The 19,444-nt window shown below is 41.4% G+C and overlaps 1 protein-coding gene across 13 annotated transcripts in view; it reads left to right on the forward strand.

The window, feature by feature from the left end:
• Positions 1-19,444, forward strand: part of TBC1D5 (TBC1 domain family member 5) — a 488,374-nt gene that overhangs the window by 414,932 nt on the left and 53,998 nt on the right. For 12 of the 13 annotated variants that reach the window (XM_038389865.2, XM_043509088.1, XM_038389866.2 and 9 more), the window contains 2 exons: positions 6,451-6,516; positions 16,660-16,823. In XM_038389865.2, the coding sequence (XP_038245793.1) occupies positions 6,451-6,516; positions 16,660-16,823 (230 nt within the window). The remainder of the gene's footprint in view (positions 1-6,450; positions 6,517-16,659; positions 16,824-19,444) is intronic. The other variant, XM_038389868.2, reaches the window with a different exon arrangement.

Genomic DNA, 19,444 nt, shown 5'->3' on the forward strand with positions numbered 1-19,444 from the left:
GGTAAAGGTAGAATTCCATCAGGCCAGTGACCTGGCTATGTTGGAAGCTCCTGGCTCTTCGTCCCTCGGTATCGAGATCATGGCACCGAGCCATGGCCAACCATGGAGTATTCCCCAACATGTCATGCCCCTCTGATATTGAGTTAGGGATCGGTGAGTAAGTCGGACAGGGTTTCTCTGTACTCCTCCCAAGTTCCATAGATGGCCCAATATTAACAGAGTTTGAGAATGTACCACCAGACAGCCCCATCACCATCTTGGTATGGTCACCCATGGGCACCTCCACCAGGCTCTGTGCCATTGTAGTGGCCATACTGGGACCCCTGGGTGGCTCACCAACAACCTGCCTTTTGGGCACCAAGTATCACTTGAGAGCTTCCGAGGTATGCCCTCTCAGCTACAGCATCGCAGGCCTCAGAACCCCAAGAAGTGGAGGAGGAAGAGGTCACACTGAAGGCCATCCCCTTCTTCACCGGACAAAGCAGTCATGCTGTCACCACCTTCCATGACAGATGACTTCCGCTTGTTCCGAGATCTGTTGAAGAGAGTGGCAGACATCCTCTGCATAATATTGGAGGAGGTTAAAAATACACACCACCAGCTAATTGACATCCCCCAGCCCTCATCTGCCTCCAAAATTGCCCTCCCAATCAATGAGGCCATCCTAGATCGAGCTAAGATGATGTGGTAAACCCCAGCCTTGGTGGCCCCAACATACAAATGGGCAGACAAAAAATATTATGTCCCTACAAAGGAATCAGAGTTCCTGTTCACCCACCCAATTCCATTATGGTGGACTCTGTGAAATCTCACAGCCAACAGCACGACTCTAGGACGACACCCTGTGACAGAGACTGGAAGCTCTTTGGTAGGAAAGTGTATTCCTCACCTACCTTACAGTTTTGAATTGCCAACTACCAGGCACTCTTGGCAAAGTATGAGTACATGAATTAAATAAATTACATTACTTTATTGATAAGTTGCCGGAGAGTTCCCAGTATTCCTTCAGTGCCATCATCCAGGAAGGACAACTGGTGGGAAAAACAATTTTGCAATCGTCCCTTGACTCCACCCACATTGCTACCAAGATCATCTCCACAGATACGATGATGAGATGAGCCCTGTGGCTCCACCTCTCGGGATTCCCGAAGAAGGTGCAGATCACAGTGGATGACCTCTCTTTTGAGGGGATGAAGCTCTTCGCCGAGAAGACAGATGCCTCTCTCCACTCCTTGAAGGTTTCCAGGACCACTCTCCAGGGCACTGGGAATCTACACACTGGGGCAAAAAAGATGGTTTAGCTCTCAGTGCTATCGGAGGCCTTATTCCCGTCACAATGCCACTAAACCCCAGAAGAAAAAGGGAAAGTTCTCGAAACAAAAGCCTTCAGGTGCCCAGTCCTCAATCCAACCATGTGCCCCTAAGCATCACTTTTGACAGGCAGGTTGAGGCACTGCAAGACCACTCCGCGCTACTACCTGTGACCATGTACCCATTTGGTCACCTTTGGCAACGTTCCACAGTGGTTGGGAGCTCATAAAGTTGGACAGATGGGTTGTAGAGATCATCAGATCTGGTTTTTCCATCCAGTTCACTTCCCTGCCCCCTCTACAATACTCTTCCCCATTCCTTTTCAGGGACCCTTCTCACAGAACTCGACTACAGCAGGAAATAGTTAGGAGCCATAGAACCAGTACCTCAACATGTACGGGAAAGGGGTTTACTTTCAGTACTTTCTGATACCCAGAAGGAAGGGAGGTTGGAGGTCCATCTTGGACCTCAGAGTTCTCAACAAGTTTGTCAAAATTCAGAAGTTCAAGATGGTCACATTATCAATTATCATTCCGTCACCAGAACAGGGAGACTGGTTTTCAGCCCTCGACCTACAAGATGGCAATTTTCACATCTCAGTACTACTGGCTCATAGACATTTCCTCAGGTTCACTCTGGTAACAGTTGTTTCCCCAGTACCAGTACCTCAACATGTACGGGAAAGGGGTTTACTTTCAGTACTTTCTGATACCCAGAAGGAAGGGAGGTTGGAGGTCCATCTTGGACCTCAGAGTTCTCAACAAGTTTGTCAAAATTCAGAAGTTCAAGATGGTCACATTATCAATTATCATTCCGTCACCAGAACAGGGTCCTTCCCTTTGGACTTTCATCAGCCCTGAGAATATTTTTCAAAGTTCTCTCAGAGATGCCCACATATTTAAGATCTTAAGGGATAATGATCTATCCTTATCTAGACAACTCTCTTCAGTGCCTGGTCGCTTCAGGACCATCAAGACACTGAGGGCATGATGCGCTCATTCACGGAACTGGGCCTACAGATGAATGGCCAGAATTCGACCCTCACACCAGTGCAACATCTAGAATTCATAGGGGCCGACCTAGATGCACTACAGGACAAACCCTTCCTACTTCAGGGCATATTTCTGTCCCTAGTATTACTTATAGACTTACTTATATATTGCTTACTCAGTGCAGCCCTCAAGTGCCAGACACAATCTGCCTCCCACTCCTGGGGCATATGGCAGCTGGCACAGCAGTGAATCCACATGCCAGACTTCACATGCGATGCCTTCAGCTGTGATTCAGCTCGGTTTACAGGTCGAATAGGGACAGCTTGGATAGACCCGTCACTGCCCACCACAATCAAGAACTCCCTGGACTGGTGGAAGAACCCAGGCAATGAATGCAAAGGGATCCCCTTCTTTCAGGTGCCACCTTCGTCACTCCTTACCACAGAGACATCATAGGATAGGGCATGCTTTTAAACTGTCTCACAGCACAAGACAAATACCATAATCCCAACCTGAGGATCCTCCACCTCAAAGCATGGCTTCTATGTGGTTCCAGCACCTATAGAGCTCGTGCTCAAAGGAAGAGCAAGATATTCTACTACCCCAGGGGTCAGCAACCTGCGGCACACATGCCGATTTTTACTGGCACACTGCTGCCAGCCGGGGTCCCTGCTGCCGGCCCCACTCAGCCCGTTGCCTGCCTGAGTGAACAGAACCCCAGGCCAGCAGCGGGCTGAGAGGGGCCGGTAGCCGGGACCCCGCCTGGCAGGAGCCAGCAGACGGAACCCCAGACCGGCAGCAGGTGAGCTACTGCCAGTCTGGGGTTCTGTCCACCACTCCGTTCAGCCCGCTGATGGTATGGGGTTCCGACCACCAGCCCCTTGCCAGCCGGGTACTGGACATCAGCCCCGCTCAGACTGCTGCCAGTCTGGAATACCAGCAACCCGCCCTGCTCATTTTGCTGCTGGTCTGGAGTTCCAGCCGCCCAGCCCCCTACCAGCCAGGGTCCTGGCCGCCAGCCCCGCTCAGCCCGCTGCCAGTCTGGGGTTCTGTCAGGGGCCCCGTAAATGTAAAATTTATTACTGGCATGCGAAACCTTAAAATCATGAAGACTTGGCACGCCACTTCTCAAAGGTTGCCGACCCCTATACTACCCATTAGAAAGTTCTCCACATAACGCACTTGCCTGCAGAAATGGTCCAGGTTCAAGATTTCCTGCACGTCCCAACCAGTCTCTCCAGTGTCAACAGCTCTTCCACATATTCTGGAATATGCTCTGACCCTTAAAAATCGGGGTTATCCCTGAGTGCTCTCAGGGTTCACCTAGCAGCTTTTACAGGATTTTACAGTACCGTAGATGGGTACTCAGTACTTTTGCACTCAGCCACTAAACGGTTCCTCAAGGGAATAACAAATCTCTTCCCTTGACTTCCCACCCCTTGTGGGACCTAAACCTAGTCTTGAAAGGGCTGTCTAGGCCCTCCCTTCGCTAGCATACCCATCAATGAAAACAGTCTTTCTAGTTGCAGTTATCTCAGCAAGGGAAAATAGCAGCTCTGATGGTGCATCCCACACAATATTCTTCTCTGACAAGGTTACACACAGGCTGCATCCAAGGTTCATCCCTGAGGTGACCGCCTCGTTTCACATAAGTCAGTCTATTCACCTTCCTGCCTTCTACCCCAAGTCTCACCGAGACGATAGGGAGGCCATATTGCATACCCTAGACGTTAGGAGAGCCCTTGCATTCTACCTTGACAGGAGAAAGGCTTTCAGAATGTCCCTTTGACTATTTCTTTCTATGGTTGAAAGATCTAAGGCCTCAGCGATATCAGCTCAAAGACTCTCCAAGTAGGTCTCGAATTGCATCAAGCAGTGCTACCAAATTCATAACATGGCCCCTCCAGATTCAATCCGTACACATTCCACGAGATCAATTTCCTCATCTGTCACCTTCCTCAAGGATGTTCCCATTTCAGATATCTGCAGAGCGGCGACCTGGGTGTCATTCCACACCTTCGCAGAACAGTATGCGATCACCAGGGACTTTGCCTCTGATGCCATCTTTGGCTCCACAATACTATCATCTGACTAACTCTGTTTCAAAGTCCCAGCCCTGCATGGGGATACTGCTCAGGAGTCACCTACAGTGGAGCACATTAGGGACACTACTCGAAGAAGAAGCAGTTATTCACATTGTGCAGTAATGATTGTGCTTTGAGATGTGTGTCCCTATGGGTGTTCCACAACCTGACCGCCTCCTCTCTACTTCAGAGTTCTCGCTATTACTCTGTGGTAGAGAAGGAACTGAGGACGGTTAGCCCACACGCGTTGGGTAGCCTTGTGGCGCAGCACAAGGAGAGACAGTACACGTGTGGGCCCAATGGACATGGCTACCGAAGTTCTTTGATCAGCAGCACAGGGATGCAGACACACCTACAGCAGAGCATTTATAGGGACACTACTCAAAGAAACATAGTTATTGCACAAGGTGAGTAACTTCTTCCACCTTCAAAGTCACTCACACTACATTTATAATGAGGGGGGCTTATTTTTTATCAGGAGCTGATTTTTTTAAAGATCAATAATTTATGTCCTTTCTTCATTTTAAAGTTTTTGTAATGTGCTGAATTCTTGTGAGGTTAATGTCTATGCCCTAAAATAAGGTAAATGGAGAACTGTAGACTGATCTAAAAGAATACAATTATAAATCTGCAAATTCCAGATTCGTCTGTAATGTTAGAAATAATAGTTGAACTAAGTACCCAAGCACTGATGGTGCCACCTAATTGAAAAATCAAATTCTGCTAATATTAAATTAACCATACTCAGTCTACCCTATAGGATAGGAAAAGATTGGGCACCAATACTACTTTTTTGTGCAAGATAGCATGCTAACAGCATAAGAATTAAAATATTGTCCTATTCCTACTGAAGGAGCACTTCATTGATACTGAGGTTAAATTTAAAGCTTGAGTTCAGTGTACTGTGTGTAGAGCTTGTTATCCTAAAAGGAAAATAAATGTGAAGATGAAAATGTCTCTGGAAAAAACCTGGCTAAATTGTTGCCCTCTGTGTGTCACAGGATTTCTTGTTTCTTCAGAAGCCACTTACTCTTTAATTACCAACTGGTGATGTGTTCATAGAAGAAAAGAGTTTCTCCTTCAGTTTGTCTTTGTGATATTGACTGTGCCTAATTTTTGTGTCATTTAAATTACAGTACAAGAATAGTTTTCCTTTGCGGTCCTTGACTCAAAAAGGCTTTTGATTTGAATGCCACTTTATCACAAGCGCATATTAAATGACCAATATGAAAATGAAATGCCACCAAAATTATGTTCAGCTATTGGAGTGTCCAGACTACTATTTATTTTTCATGTTTGCATTTCTGAAGTAGTTGTAGTAAAACAAGATCTTCATAATCAATACAACATTATGACATGCCACTCAACACAATCTATTTGAATTCACTATATATTTTAACTCCCTGCTGATGATGTCTGGAAAACAAGTGTGTTGTTTCTGGGGCAAAAGGGAGCAGCTGTGCTTACTCAAAGTAGAGCCACATAGTAATGAATAGAATAAACTGCAGATTAACAAATCTGTTACTTTTTTGTTGATTTTAGTACTGCATTACTGAAAACACAATTTCATATGTGATTAAGAAAATGCCTATTAAAATCAGCAACAGCAACATAAAGGTGTGATTTTTGCAGCACCTTAAAACAAATTGCCACAACTAAACATATTTTGCTTCTAGCACTTCACAATAATAGCACAATTCTCTGATACTGTTTTGTGCATTAGTATCAGAGTTGTACTACCATTGTGAAGAGCCAGAAGCAAATTATGTTTAGTTGTGCAAATTTGTTCACATCTTTATGTAAAAAAAAATCTCTTTACATATTGGGGAATTTTTTCTGCATACCTGCTTTATTTAAAAAAAACACACGTTTCTTTGCCAAACATCCCATTAATTTTTTCCAACTCTTACATATTTTTCAGCTACTATTTTGCTTGGTTCATGTTGTTTCTTGTATGGAGTTAGCGTCACCATCGTTCAGTGAACCACAAGTTAAAAGACTTTATTTCAATAAATTGTATTTGTTCTTGTAAAAATCCTAAGATGTTTTTATTTATTTACTAGGAGATGTAGTTACAGGCAGCGAAGCACAGATGACTGTTCCTGCTCAGAATCTAACAGCCCTCCAAGGTACGGTTGTTATGGCAACTCATAGTATCTCTTTCCTGCAGCATTATCATTGGTCTGTCAAGGAACACCCTCCACCCTCCCGCCAGATTTCATCTGTGATGTTTCCATTTCCAGTGCTTGTTAACTCACTGTCCTCATCCATCCACTGAGTGGCACTGTTGTTCAGAAGAAAAAAGTTTTCCCTTCAATTCATTAACATGATGATGCTGAGTGTGGCTGTGATTCTGATTTACATTCCCTATGTGCCAGCTTCTGTCTTTGCTAAAAATTTGATTGATCTTGTATTTTGTAGTTAATTTCACACTTTACTTTAATATTCAGGTTCTCTTTTGGTGCACATATTCACTATGATAATCTTCGATTGAGTCATTTTGGACTGGAAGCCTGCTGTAATTAACAGGAGATGCATTTTTATAGTTTACTTAAAGGAAGGCTTAGCTGCCTGAATGTGAAATATTAAGATATCGATATCTGTAGGTTGAACTGTTTTAAATAAATTGAAAAACTGAATGGAAAAATTTTATACCAGTTAGAGTATTGGTAAAGACAGGGGAATTGTCCGGTAGTTTGCATGAATTTTCAAAATAAATTAGCAAAGAAAGTCAAATTAATAAGAAACAACAACTGTAGAAATCATTCTTTTTCAAATTTCAGTACTGTACATCCTAGTTACTGGAACTGCCGTATTATAGATTAGCAGATCTGAGTACTCTTCACTTCTCCTTGAGATCCTGTCCTACTTTGGCTTTCCTGGCATAGTCCTCACTTAGGTTATCATCCTCTTCCCTTTTCATGGGACTGCGGAGGCCTCTCTCCTTGATCCCTATCTTGCTCCATTCTTTATCCCTAGACAGCCTTGTCAACCAACATGGATTCAACTATAACCTTTATGCTGACTACTGACAAATCAACTTCTCTACAGCTGATCTGTTTTCCTCCTGCCCAGTCCCTGATTTCAGCATGGATCTCCAGTGTTTGTTTCTGTATGGCTCATCTACAACTCTTAGTAAAACTAAAACCAAACTGTTTTTCTTTTTCTTTCTTTCTTTCTTTCTTTCTTTCTTTCTTTCTTTCTTTCTAAATCCTCTCCACTTTCCCCCTCGTCCACTGAAGTTACTGCCACCATCCTCCAGGCTTGCAGCCTGGAAAGTAACTTTAGCCACTTACTCTTATTCTCCCCACATATCCAGACGGTATCTAAATCTTGCTGCTACTTCCTCCAGAATGTATAGAAAATCAGAAACTTCCTCTCAGTCCTGAAACTAAAATGTTCATAACCCTTCTTATCCAATTTTGATTATCGCAACCTCCTTCTCTTTAGCCTGATTTATACCTGAGTCATCATCTCCAGTACCTTCAAAATGAAGTCACTAATAATCTTTCCCTTGCTCACCAGTTTATCATCCCGTCTCTGAGTCCTTCTCCTGGCTTCCCATTGTACACCGCATTCAGTTTAATCTCTCATTTTTGCCTGTAAGCTGCTGCACATCTCCACCCCAGCCCTTTCGCCAACAGTGCCAACCGTGATACACAATTCAGTTTCTTCTCCTGACGCAGCATCTGTGCCTTTTTCCAGGGGTACAGAAACTGAGCCTTTGTAACCACAGGACCATGCAGAACATCAGGTTCCTTTAGCAGCAGGCAAATAGTCAGTGTTGTGGGAGCACTGCTTCTTCTGGCATGCGAAAGGTGTACCAGCTGGAGTACTCTGCATTTTGACATGGCATCCTCAATCTCTGTTAGCAAATAGGCGACCATTTCTGCATCCATGCACGTGTACACATAGTAAACATACTGTATGGTATTGTGCACAGACTAGTCTTGCATTTAGTACTGCACAACTTTTTCTTCTGTACATTCCTCTGATGTTTTTACCTTGAGCTTTTTGAAGTCTCCTGTCTAAATTGAAGGGCCCCTCTGTGCATGTTCTCATTCTAGAAGGTTGGGCTATTAATATGCTATTTTGAGCTCTTTTTAATGAGGATGGAGTGTATTGATCTTAGGTTGAGTAGCAGAGGGGAGAGGGTTGTTGTGAATCAGTGATGTTCCAAGGTTGAAGTACTAGAGAAGAATGGGCTGTATTTAGCTAGTGGTGTAGTCTCATTACTATATATAGTTCTGTTTGTCGCCTTCTTACACATTTTGGCGGCACATTCGAGGTAGGGGTTCTGTTCCTTATTTATTTGAGTTGATTCTACTTGATTTTCCAAAATTATATGCTTCCTTAGATGTCCTCATTGTGGTTAGCCATTCTGTAGGGTGACTGTACTATGCCATTAGTTAGTGAGTGTGGTGAATCAGTGGGACACGCTACAAAGTCCTAGCTGCTATTTCGTATTTACTCTGCTGAGGTCCTGAAACCTGTGTAGCGCAGGCAATGCTCAAATGTGGTGTTCCAACATAAAATGAAGATTCTTAAGTTTTCAAAAATGGACACGTGTGTAAATCTGAAATAGTTGACACAAGCATTATGGTAAGACTTTGTGATTTCCACAATGCAAGGTCTCAAGGGAGCTGCAACTCTGCCAAATTTTCGACTTACAGCATTGAAGTTTGCTATTTAAATGGGTCCAGTTTTGTTAATCAAAGCATATAGGGCTGGTTTGATTTGTATTTGATTTGTTTTCTCTAATTTTAGATATGGCAGCCTTTCTGGTCATTGGTTTTAATTAATAGTGATTTGCCACTCCTTTTTGATTCTTGATATGTAGTTCTTGATCTTCCCAATAATTGTCAGTATCACAGTAGTGCCCACAGAAATGGAGTAGACACAAAGTTTAGTGGTGATATTTTCCTTAGGTTTGCTCAAATTTATGTGTAAATTTTTTTTATAGTCTAGTGTCCATTTTAGCTATCACTTATGTCTGAAAACTATAGATATATATTTATGCTCATTTCTTCTGTTTAGAGCTTTATATTTTAGCTTTCATAGCATTTCATGTAACTTTTTCTAGTTGTCATTTGGTTATCCATTTGTATTCAGGAAGTGTTCGATTGTTCAAATCTCTTGATCTCATTTAAGTAATTCCTCTGCAGAACAGTGTTGTTGTGCAGTCCACTGAGCTCCTTGTTATAGATAGTTTTTCTACTACCAGTGTTTGCAGGTCATTTATAAGTATTGATTTATTTTAATCTTTTCTGTAAACGGTGATCCTCTTTTTGCAGTCTGTTTGATGGCATGGTATTTATCAAAAGGACAGTTTGCTGCCCTTTTCCATTTCCTGTGTGATTTATATTTGGGGGGGGGGGGTTAGTCCTGTAGGAACATGCAAAAATACTTTCACTTTTACAACTCACCTTTTCCATTATGTGGGTTTGATTGAAACTGTGGTATTGTTATTTGCATGCATGATGCTGTGATGTGTTCCAAGTACTGAGTATCTATTTCTGCGAATATTGATGGTATCTGTGAACCTATTGCTATGTCATCTGCTGGCACACAGTATTCACTAATGTAGTTAAAACAGGTTGAGCACAAAAGCATGTAATGGCATCATATGTAATATAAGGTCTGTCATTTTTTCACATGGTTCTTTGTTTCAGTTATCCTGAACAAATATGGAAGTTATCTAGTCGTCACTTATTCCAGAGGAAAATAGCTTATTTAGCTTACCCTTTATATGTTAGCTATTTTTAAAATTTCTTTCTTCTTATTCTATCTTTGATTTCACACTCCACACCCAATAAGTTATTCTTATTTTTAGCATTTGTATTTCCCAGCCATGGCTTGAGATCTATGAAATATACCCTTCAGATTACATCATAACTATAAAATTTTTGTGAGAAATTCTGAAAAGTTGCTGTCAACCATTGGGATGGGATAGAAAAAGAGGTGGTATATAAGGGAGGTAGGACCTAAACTCTCTCCGATTTTTTTTTCTCAATCAACACCAACAACTTGGGTTGTATTCAGAAATGACCTGAAGTGTCTTATGCTTCCACCACTGCACCCTGACAGGTATGGATGGAACAATGCAAGTTGCTCCATTTTTTCTTTATCTGAGAGAGTCCAAATCTTGTTTGGGGTAATTCTGCCTCAGGGCTTTCTCATATGAGATACACTGGGGTCCTGTACTATCCATCTTCCTTTCAGTGTGTACATGATGCTGCTGTGGTAAAATTGTTCAGATAAGGGCTAGCTGCTGAAACTGAATTCTGACAACATGGGAGGTTATGCTGGTTGTCTGGGGCAAATACCAGGAAGATACAGTAGGTAGATACCTACCTTCTCAGTTGAGAGGGCATTTACCTTTTGTTAACAAGTTCAGTCTTGGGGGCCACTAGATCCTAGCAACTTTGGAATTCAAAGAGCATTGGATCTGATATTGTTTTTATTCATCTTCATTATTAAAGGAGGTTTATGCTCCATCTGCAGTGAATCCAGACTATTTACAAGTCTAATTCTAGATGCTAATTGGATCTATACTGCTCTACGTCATTTACTATAAATCCTGGCTACCTTGGAGATTGCCTCTTTCCTCATGTCCTTTCCCTAGAGCTGAAATTAGCAGAGGTGATTGATTATTGTCGCTGCTGCTATTATCTAAAGCTTCAAGATTTAAACCATTAAGAGATGGAGTCAGAGCACTTTCACTGTGCGGCCCTGGTCTCAGGAATTTATTTTTCCCAACAGAGCCAAAGTTAACTGACTGCAAAGCCTATCTGTTTTTTTCAGCTCTTTCCTGAGAGACCTGGCTTAGGAGCTTGAAGACTATTCTGAGTGAAAGCTGTTGACTCCTTTTAGTTGTCACTATATTCGATTTTTTTGTATCAATGTGATTTTTTTAATTTGTTTATTACCCAAGAGAGCATACCCACTTTATAAACTAAATTGCTAGGGAGAACATCCGTAAAGTAAAAAATCTTGAGGAAAATTAGACTAATTATTTTTGTAGAAGATCTTTAGCCACCATCTCCTACATTCATAATGATACCAACTAGAATACCAAATATGGGATTAAAAAAATAACTGAAATTTCAGGAAGTTTGAATTCAAACTAAATTTCAAATCCAAGCATAGTGAGTCAGGCTCATCTCTGTTTGTTATTTAAGTCATAAAATACAATGTACATAATGGATCATTTATAAAATAATTCAGATGATGTTTCAGAGCATGAGGCCAAAAGTGATGATAGTGAATAGAAAAGTGCAGGAGTCATCTTCAATTGTGTTGTGCCTTAGCAGTGTTTTCCATGGCGATGGTTTCATGTTTTATCCCGAACCTTGTCTTTTAGCGCTGCTTTAGTTTAGACCATTGTCACCATTTCAGAACCACACTGAACATTGTTTTCTACTGTAGAAGATCAATATCAGGTGTTCAGTATATTCATTCATTTATTTAGACAGTTACATTTTAATGTGCAACTTTCAGCTTGCTACCTGAAGCCTCTCTTGTTTCAGTAAAGCCACTAGAAAAATAGCAGCTTTGTTGAATCATTCAATTTTATCATGAGGTATCTGACCCTTTTTAAAGATTCTTGTGATTTTATGATTTCTGCTTTCACTCTGGTGAAGTTCTGCCAATTTCAGAAATGGCCACCATCTCCAATTACAATTTATGGGACTGAAGCCTGGGGTTTCCCTCCCAATGATGTCTGCCGTTCCTTACAGCCTTTTCAGGTGAAATGAGACTGCCTGCAGCAAAGATGGCCACCATCTCCCACACTTTCCAGCGGGGCTGAAGCCAGGCTGCCTTCAGGAAAGATGGTGGCTGCTTAGTGACCATGTGAAGATTGGCAGGCTTGAGGGGGAATGAGGGAGAGGAAGGCAAAAGGGAGATTAAAGGGAGTTTGGGGAAAAGTGAGAAAAGGTTTATTCATCACCTTTTCTACCCCGCCAGGAAGCTTGTTGAACATTCAAATCAATCCTCCCTGCAATCTGCTCAATTACCCATCATTTGATTCTGCAGTATGTGGTGTCTTGTTAACTGTTGTGTCTTGGCCAATTCTTCAGACAAGATTTCAATGTATCTAGTTGTTTGTTTTTAAATAGTGTTTTCATTTGAAGTCGTTTTCCTAAAATCACGTTTGTTTGGGTTTATACTTTTCCTTTAAGAAAAACTATAATTTTTATCAAAAAATTAAACCATCAGTATTATGTGCAGTACATATTGCAAGTATCAGAATGCTACTGATAACTCTACAATGGGATCCAGTCAACCAGAGTCTCTTGGACGTCTAAGAGACTTTGCATGGGTTGACCTCATTTTAGGATCAAGGCCTTTAATTTTGTTTAATCTGTGGTGTTAATGTTCCTTGTGGCTTTCTCGTGTCTTAATCTCTCTCTTGCTTTCTACAGCCTTTTCTAACTTTGTTTTTTATTGTAGTTTTCTATTGTTTTATCTCTGTTGTCTTGTGTGGATTTATTATGGAAACACATTTCATAAAAGTAAAACTACAGTCCATATTGGAGGGGAGAATGTGATTTACCACAGAAAGGGAGTTGTAAAACTTTCAAAATAGTTTAAGCAACAACCATTACAAAATACAGACCATGCTAGCAGCTGTATGCAATTATATATAGCATATGTAAGAGTGAAATTGGCATGAAAGGCTGAAGCAGCAATACTTTTTTGTAAAACCAAGGGCAGATTGTAAGGAGATTTATCAGAAAACCAGTGAGTAACTTTATATCTGTGCATGCGGGTCACTTACTTTGTGTGAATGATTTTTGGTGTCATAGAGGTTAGTAAAACAAAAGGGATCAATCAAAACAGCTGACCATACAATGTGATGACTGTAAAGTGTATACTGAATTCACAGGCGAAAGCATGCATGAAATCATATATAAGGCCCTACCTAATTTGCGATATTGCAGAAATTGCAGATCCCGCAATATTAGGATTCCACCGCCATTTTGTCAGCGAGGTGCCTGACAGCTGGAGCCCACCATGCGCGGGACTGAAAGCGGGACACCGGCTGCCGCCACCATTGGCTAACAGCAGAAGCCAAGCCACCTGGGGCTGATAGAAGGAGCCCTGCACATTAATGACTGTAAAATAGATGCAGCAAAATGACTGGTTATCAAAAAAAAAAAAAGTAGCAGGCATAACATCGTACTTGAATGTTTATATTGTTCCAGTAAATTTTTCTTAAATAGGTTTTCTCTGGCTTTTCTAAATTATTGCAATTAATAAAGGTCTATTATTACTTTTCCACCATTTTCAATGTCTTGTCCACAACTCATCCACAATTATTTGACAATCATCCCGTGATTCAAGTAGGGTCTTAATTATATATCAATTCACAAAAGCAGCAAAATCAGAAAAGAGAAGTGAGAGAGAAAATAATTACAGAAGACTAAAAAGAATCCTGGTCCATAATTTCTCATGACATTTTATAACTTTTGCAATAGTATTTAACTTTCCTTTCAAATTAGGATTTTGTGCCCCTCATACTAGATCCGCTTTCCAATATACACTTTAAAAAAGCTTTTTTAAAAATCCTTGCTCCGCTTTTATCATCCATCCCAATTCATCTTTGCAGCCCTAATGACAGTACGTCACTTAATGAAAACTGGGATATTAGTTGTTTTGGTTATGGGGCTATTAAATTAATATTTTAAATAAACAATATTAAAAGCAACCCTGTTGACCTAAATAAAAGTTTGTTTCTTGCCAAGGAACAACTCTGGAACTTCAAGCAACTCTGTTGCTAATATAGGAAATATCATTTTGCATCAGATCAGTGGGCCCATCTAATCCAGCATCTTCTCTCTGCTAGTGGCCAGCACCAGATGCTTCAGAGGAAGGTGCAAGAAACCTCTCAGTAAACTGCCCTCTATGAAGGCCTTATCCTAATCTCTGATAGATGTAGAGTGGCTTAAGCCCTGAAGCATGAGATTTTTATATTCTTTCCCAAAATGTGTTTAGCATTAACTGTAATAACTCTAGATTTCCTTCCTGGGTAAGTTCTTGACCTAAACATCATCATGTGACAATTATACATTGTGTGAATAGTTTTTCCTTTTCAGTTTTGAATTTGCTACCTGTCAATTTTATTGAATGTCTCCTTGTTCTTGAGTGATCTGAGACAAGGAGAAGAGAAGCTCTTGATCTACATCCTCTATATTATTATTTGTAGGTGGTGGTGTTCTGTTAAAACCACTGTCATATATCATCTTTATGAACCACAGCAGTGGAGGTGAAAGCTGTCTTAGCTCTCTGAATACCTTACTTGTTGTGAACTCAGGAACCTTGACATTTTTTTCCCCACTGCACTAAACAAAAAATCCATAGGACTTGGAGAAGTGTAGCTCCATGTGCCATAGCGCCATGCAAACATCAGGCAAGTGAAAAACTATTTTTTACATAAAGTTCAGTGGAAACAAATATTTCATTTTAGAACTCTCATCTCCTTATCTTCATAATGCTTCAGCTCAGCTGTTGAGAACGTTGATTGGATCAGCTGTTAAGAGGCAGAGTATACTCTGCGTGTACTCTGAACTTTCTTTCAATATTCTGATGTGCATATTTCTAAACTGTGCTTTAGAGAAAATGGGTAGAGTAAGACATAGGGTATGTTTACACTGTAATTAAAAACCTGTACTGGCCCATACCAGCTGATTGGGTTGTGTGGGGCTTGGGCTGTGAGGCTATTTAATTGCAGTGTAGATTTCCGGCTTAGGCTACAGCGGAAGCTCTGGGACCCTCCCACCTCTCAGGGTCCTAGAGCCCAGGCTCCAGCTCAAGCCTGAAAGTCTACACTGCAATTAAACAGCCCTGCAATCCAAAACTCATGAGCCTAAATCAGTTGGCATGGGCCAGCTGCCGGTGTCTAATTGCAGTGTAGACATATCCATAGGCCTTAAGCGCCTAATGAATGATAGCTTGTAACAGGTGACAAGCCCTATATTTATATTTCAAATTTTATTATGAGTTGAAGAGCCAGGAGCTTATATGTTCAACCTTTCCATAATAAAATTGTGAATACAATTTATTTTATTTTATTTTAATTATGTATTATAGCACTGCCTGGTGTGCTTGATGCTGCACAGGTATATAGGAATATACAGTCAGAATATAAAAAAATTTGTATGTTAGCTCTGTATCCCTATGATAGAAAATACAGTTTTGGGGCTAGGGGATCAGAAGGGAGAATTGACTTTCTTTTTGTACTTATTTAGCAACCCTAATAAGATTAATGCAAGTTAGTATGGATTTCTTCGGACATATTGAAACAAATGGTTTGATAGTAACATTTGTAAAGGAAAGTCTTTGAGAGTTGGAGCTGATTCCTATGAATTTGGTGTAACTTCTCAAAGTGAAATCAGCCATATTCTTTGTTTTTGTTTCTCGTTGGTTCAAGAAGATTAAACTGAATTGCATCTATTAAAATATTTAAACCTTAGTTCCTTTCTTAGGGGCTCTTAATTCTCATTCCTAGTACTTGAACTATAGCTATGCAGAACAACTCCTAATGATGGAAGAAAAGTAGAAAGTAGAACATCATAAAAGTCTTTCTTCACAACCTTATATATGAATTCATTAAACATTTTCCATTTCCATTCCTTTTCCCCAATCAACTATTGTGTGTAAGACTGAAGGCTTCACATCAGTCTTCTCATATTAATTGTGTGTGTCATACAAATTACTAAGGTACCATTAGATATCAATATGCTTATTAAGATTGGGTATTGTTTTTCTGTGCCCTCTCATTAGAAATATACAGAGGCCTGTATGTCAGAGTAGTTCTCCATTTGTCACAATGCATACAGACGCACTTTAATTTTGCAGAATCTCATTCTGTGTTGATCTGCTTATGAATCTCAGTGAGCAACCCCTGGGGGCAGGTCTCGATGGCAGGGATCGATGCTCTGAGATCGATCCATCGGCGTTCGATTTAGCAGTTCTAAATTGTAAAGACCTGCCAAATCGACTGCAGATCGCTCTCCAGTCGATCCCTGTACTGTACACCTGATGAGAAGAGTAAGGTAAGTCGACGGGAGATTTTCTCCCATCGACCCCCCGTGGTAACTCGACCTAAGGTACATTGACTCCAGCTACATTATTCGCGAAGCTGGAGTTGCATAGCATAGGTCAACTTACCGCAGTAGTGTATACATAGCCTGAAACACAAAGATACTTAATAGAGAGAGCAGTTTTCCACTGATTTAATGATTTGTTGCTCTGTGCTTGTTTTACAGGCCAAAGTTCAAAAAATGTCAGTTCATCTCCAAGCAGAGAGAGCTTATCTGCAGGACGTGAATACACAGGATCGCCTCCTTTATCTGCATCCAAGAAAGATTTCTTTTTCAGCACCATCTCCCGCTCTCGTTCCCACAGCAAAACTATGGGCAGAAAAGAGTCTGTAAGTTTCTGAACATTGTGAGCTGCTTGTGTTTTGGGGTTTTTTTCCATGACACATTGTTTCACTTATTGGAATTGATTATTTTTCTTATTAATTAAGCGTTTGCATTTGAAAATATTCCCCAAGCAGAAATTAATGACAAAACAGAAATCATTGAAGATATTTGTATATATTTTTTGCTAAATAGCATCTGCTCTTTACCCTCAATCCCACAACCAAAATTTATCTTCTGAAGCTCCTGAAAGTCTCTTGTGGGCCAGATGAGAGGAGAGACTCCTACAAGTTCATTTCTTTCATTAGACTTCAGAGGTGGGCCCGAAACTAATAAATAGTTCAGAGACGGACTTTATAATCATCAGATCCAAATGTATCCATCTGGTGCCCCACAAATTTCCTAATATGTTCAAGGTTTCCCACAATGTCTGTCACATCTGTATCCTACAACGATAGTTATATCTTCAGGCAGCCATTTTCTTAAGCCACAAGAAATTCTTATTTAAAAAACTTGTTGCTTTCATCTAAAAAAATCCGCTGATGTGGTAGGTGCTGTGTAAGAACTTACCACCTTACTAAAGAGCTGAGAAGAGATCTAGGTTGATTAATCTTATATGTTATGGGACCAAGCTCCTTCACTGAAATAAAAATTAATTAATTTAAACTTTAAAAAACATTTTCTTCAGCCATCGGCCTCACGTAGTCTTTCTGATTGTTAGAGCAATATTTATGTATTGAAAAACTGTAGAGTATTTTTGCTCAAAAATGGAGGCAAAATGTAAATTTTCTGTGTTTTTACAAATTTATATTGATAGAATTTCCTGTTAATTTCACCAAATAGTAACTATAATAGGAAAATGTCTGTACTATACCAAAACTTTCAATATTCAGAGATCCCAGAAATACAAATGCACAATGGTAAGTTAAAGACAGAATGGAAATGTTAACTGTGACTGTCATAACTTTGAAGTTTTAACCCTAAGATTAAAAATAATATATATTTTTCTGTTTGGTATTTAAAATTTGCTGCCTTGCTGGAAAAGTTGTTAAGAAAATACTATATTTTTAAATTTAAGACCTTACCTACTTGTTTTTCAAATGAAAAAAATCACATCCATTCAGCTTTTTACTCAGCTCTGTTCAAACAATATACTGGGAATAATGAAGACACTGGAGTGCAGGTTATTTGCTTTTTCCTTTTATTGGGGTGCCTAAAGACACAAGTATATAAGGCCTCATCTACACTGGCAAGTTTCTGCGCAGTAAAGCAGCTTTCTGTGGTGTAACTCCCGAGGTGTACACACTGCCAATCCACTTAGTGCGCAAAAACTAAGAGACGAGAGGCATATAAAGCTTTCTGTGCCAGGGCTACAGCACCGCAGTGCCAGTGTACACACCCTGGTTGATTACAGTGCTGTGATTGGCCTCCGGGAGGTGTCTCACAATGCCTGATCTTGCCTCTTTGGTCATCAGTTTGAACTCAACTGACAAGCTCACAGGTGACCAACCATGAGCCCCACCCCTTAAATTCCTAGGGAATTTTGAAAGGCCCCTTCCTGTTTGCTTGATGACATGTGCAGTGGTCTTAGCACATCTTTCCAGATGGCCATCCCTACTCCATGCACCAAGCAATCCCCCGCCTGGAGCAATGCCAAGCTGCTGGACCTCATCGGCATTTTGGGAGAGGAGCCTGTCCAGTCCCAGCAGCGCTCCAGCCATAAGAATTATGATACCTATGGACAGATTTCACAATGCATGACAGAAAGGGGCCATAACTGGGACACACTGCAGTGCAGGGTCAAAGTGAAGGCACTACGGAACGCCTACTACAAGGCGCTGGAGGCAAACCACCACTCCAGTGCTGCGCCCACGAACTGCCAGTTCTACAAAGAGCTGGACGCGATACTCGGTGGTGACCTCACCTCCACTGCGAAAGCCACTGTGGATACTTCGGTGGCTCGCGTGCCAGTCGAGAGTGGACCAAGCCAAGAGGAGGAAATCTTGGACAAGGATGCCAAGGGGGAGGGAGACCCAGAAGCAGAGGACGACTCGGAGGTCAGGGATGCATGCAGTCAGGAGCTCTTCTCTATCCCAGAGGAGGCTGGCCAGTCACAACTGTCGGAGGTTGGCAAAGCGCAAACAGGAGAGGAGGCCCCTGGTAAGTGGCTTTGATTTTGGGAATCACTGAAGCGAGTTGTTGTGGGCAGGAGGGTTGCAGAAAGCAGGCTTGTGTCTGTATGCTGCACGTACTACCATCTGCCTAGTCTGAGCACTGGAACAGGGTGTCGATTGACTCCCTCACTTCACGGGAATCTGCCCCAGAGATCTCCACAAAACTCTCATAGAAATACTGGGCAATCCGTTGCTGCAGGTTCCGTGGCAGAGCTCCTTAGTTTCTTGCCCCATTAAGGGTAACATTCCCGCGTCATTCTGCTGTCACAGGGATGGTGGGGGGACCATCGCTGCACACAGGCGAACCACATAGGGGCCAGGGCAGAAGCCACAGTCTTGGAGAAGACACTCCCTTGATTCCCTGCTCACCCTCAGCAGCGAGATATCTTCCATAATGAACAGAGCCTGTGGAAAATGTGGGTACAGTAATGATTATAAGTCCTCTTCCCTCTACC

The sequence above is a fragment of the Dermochelys coriacea genome, chromosome 2, assembly GCF_009764565.3.
Source record: "Dermochelys coriacea isolate rDerCor1 chromosome 2, rDerCor1.pri.v4, whole genome shotgun sequence".
Lineage (NCBI taxonomy): Eukaryota > Metazoa > Chordata > Testudines > Dermochelyidae > Dermochelys > Dermochelys coriacea.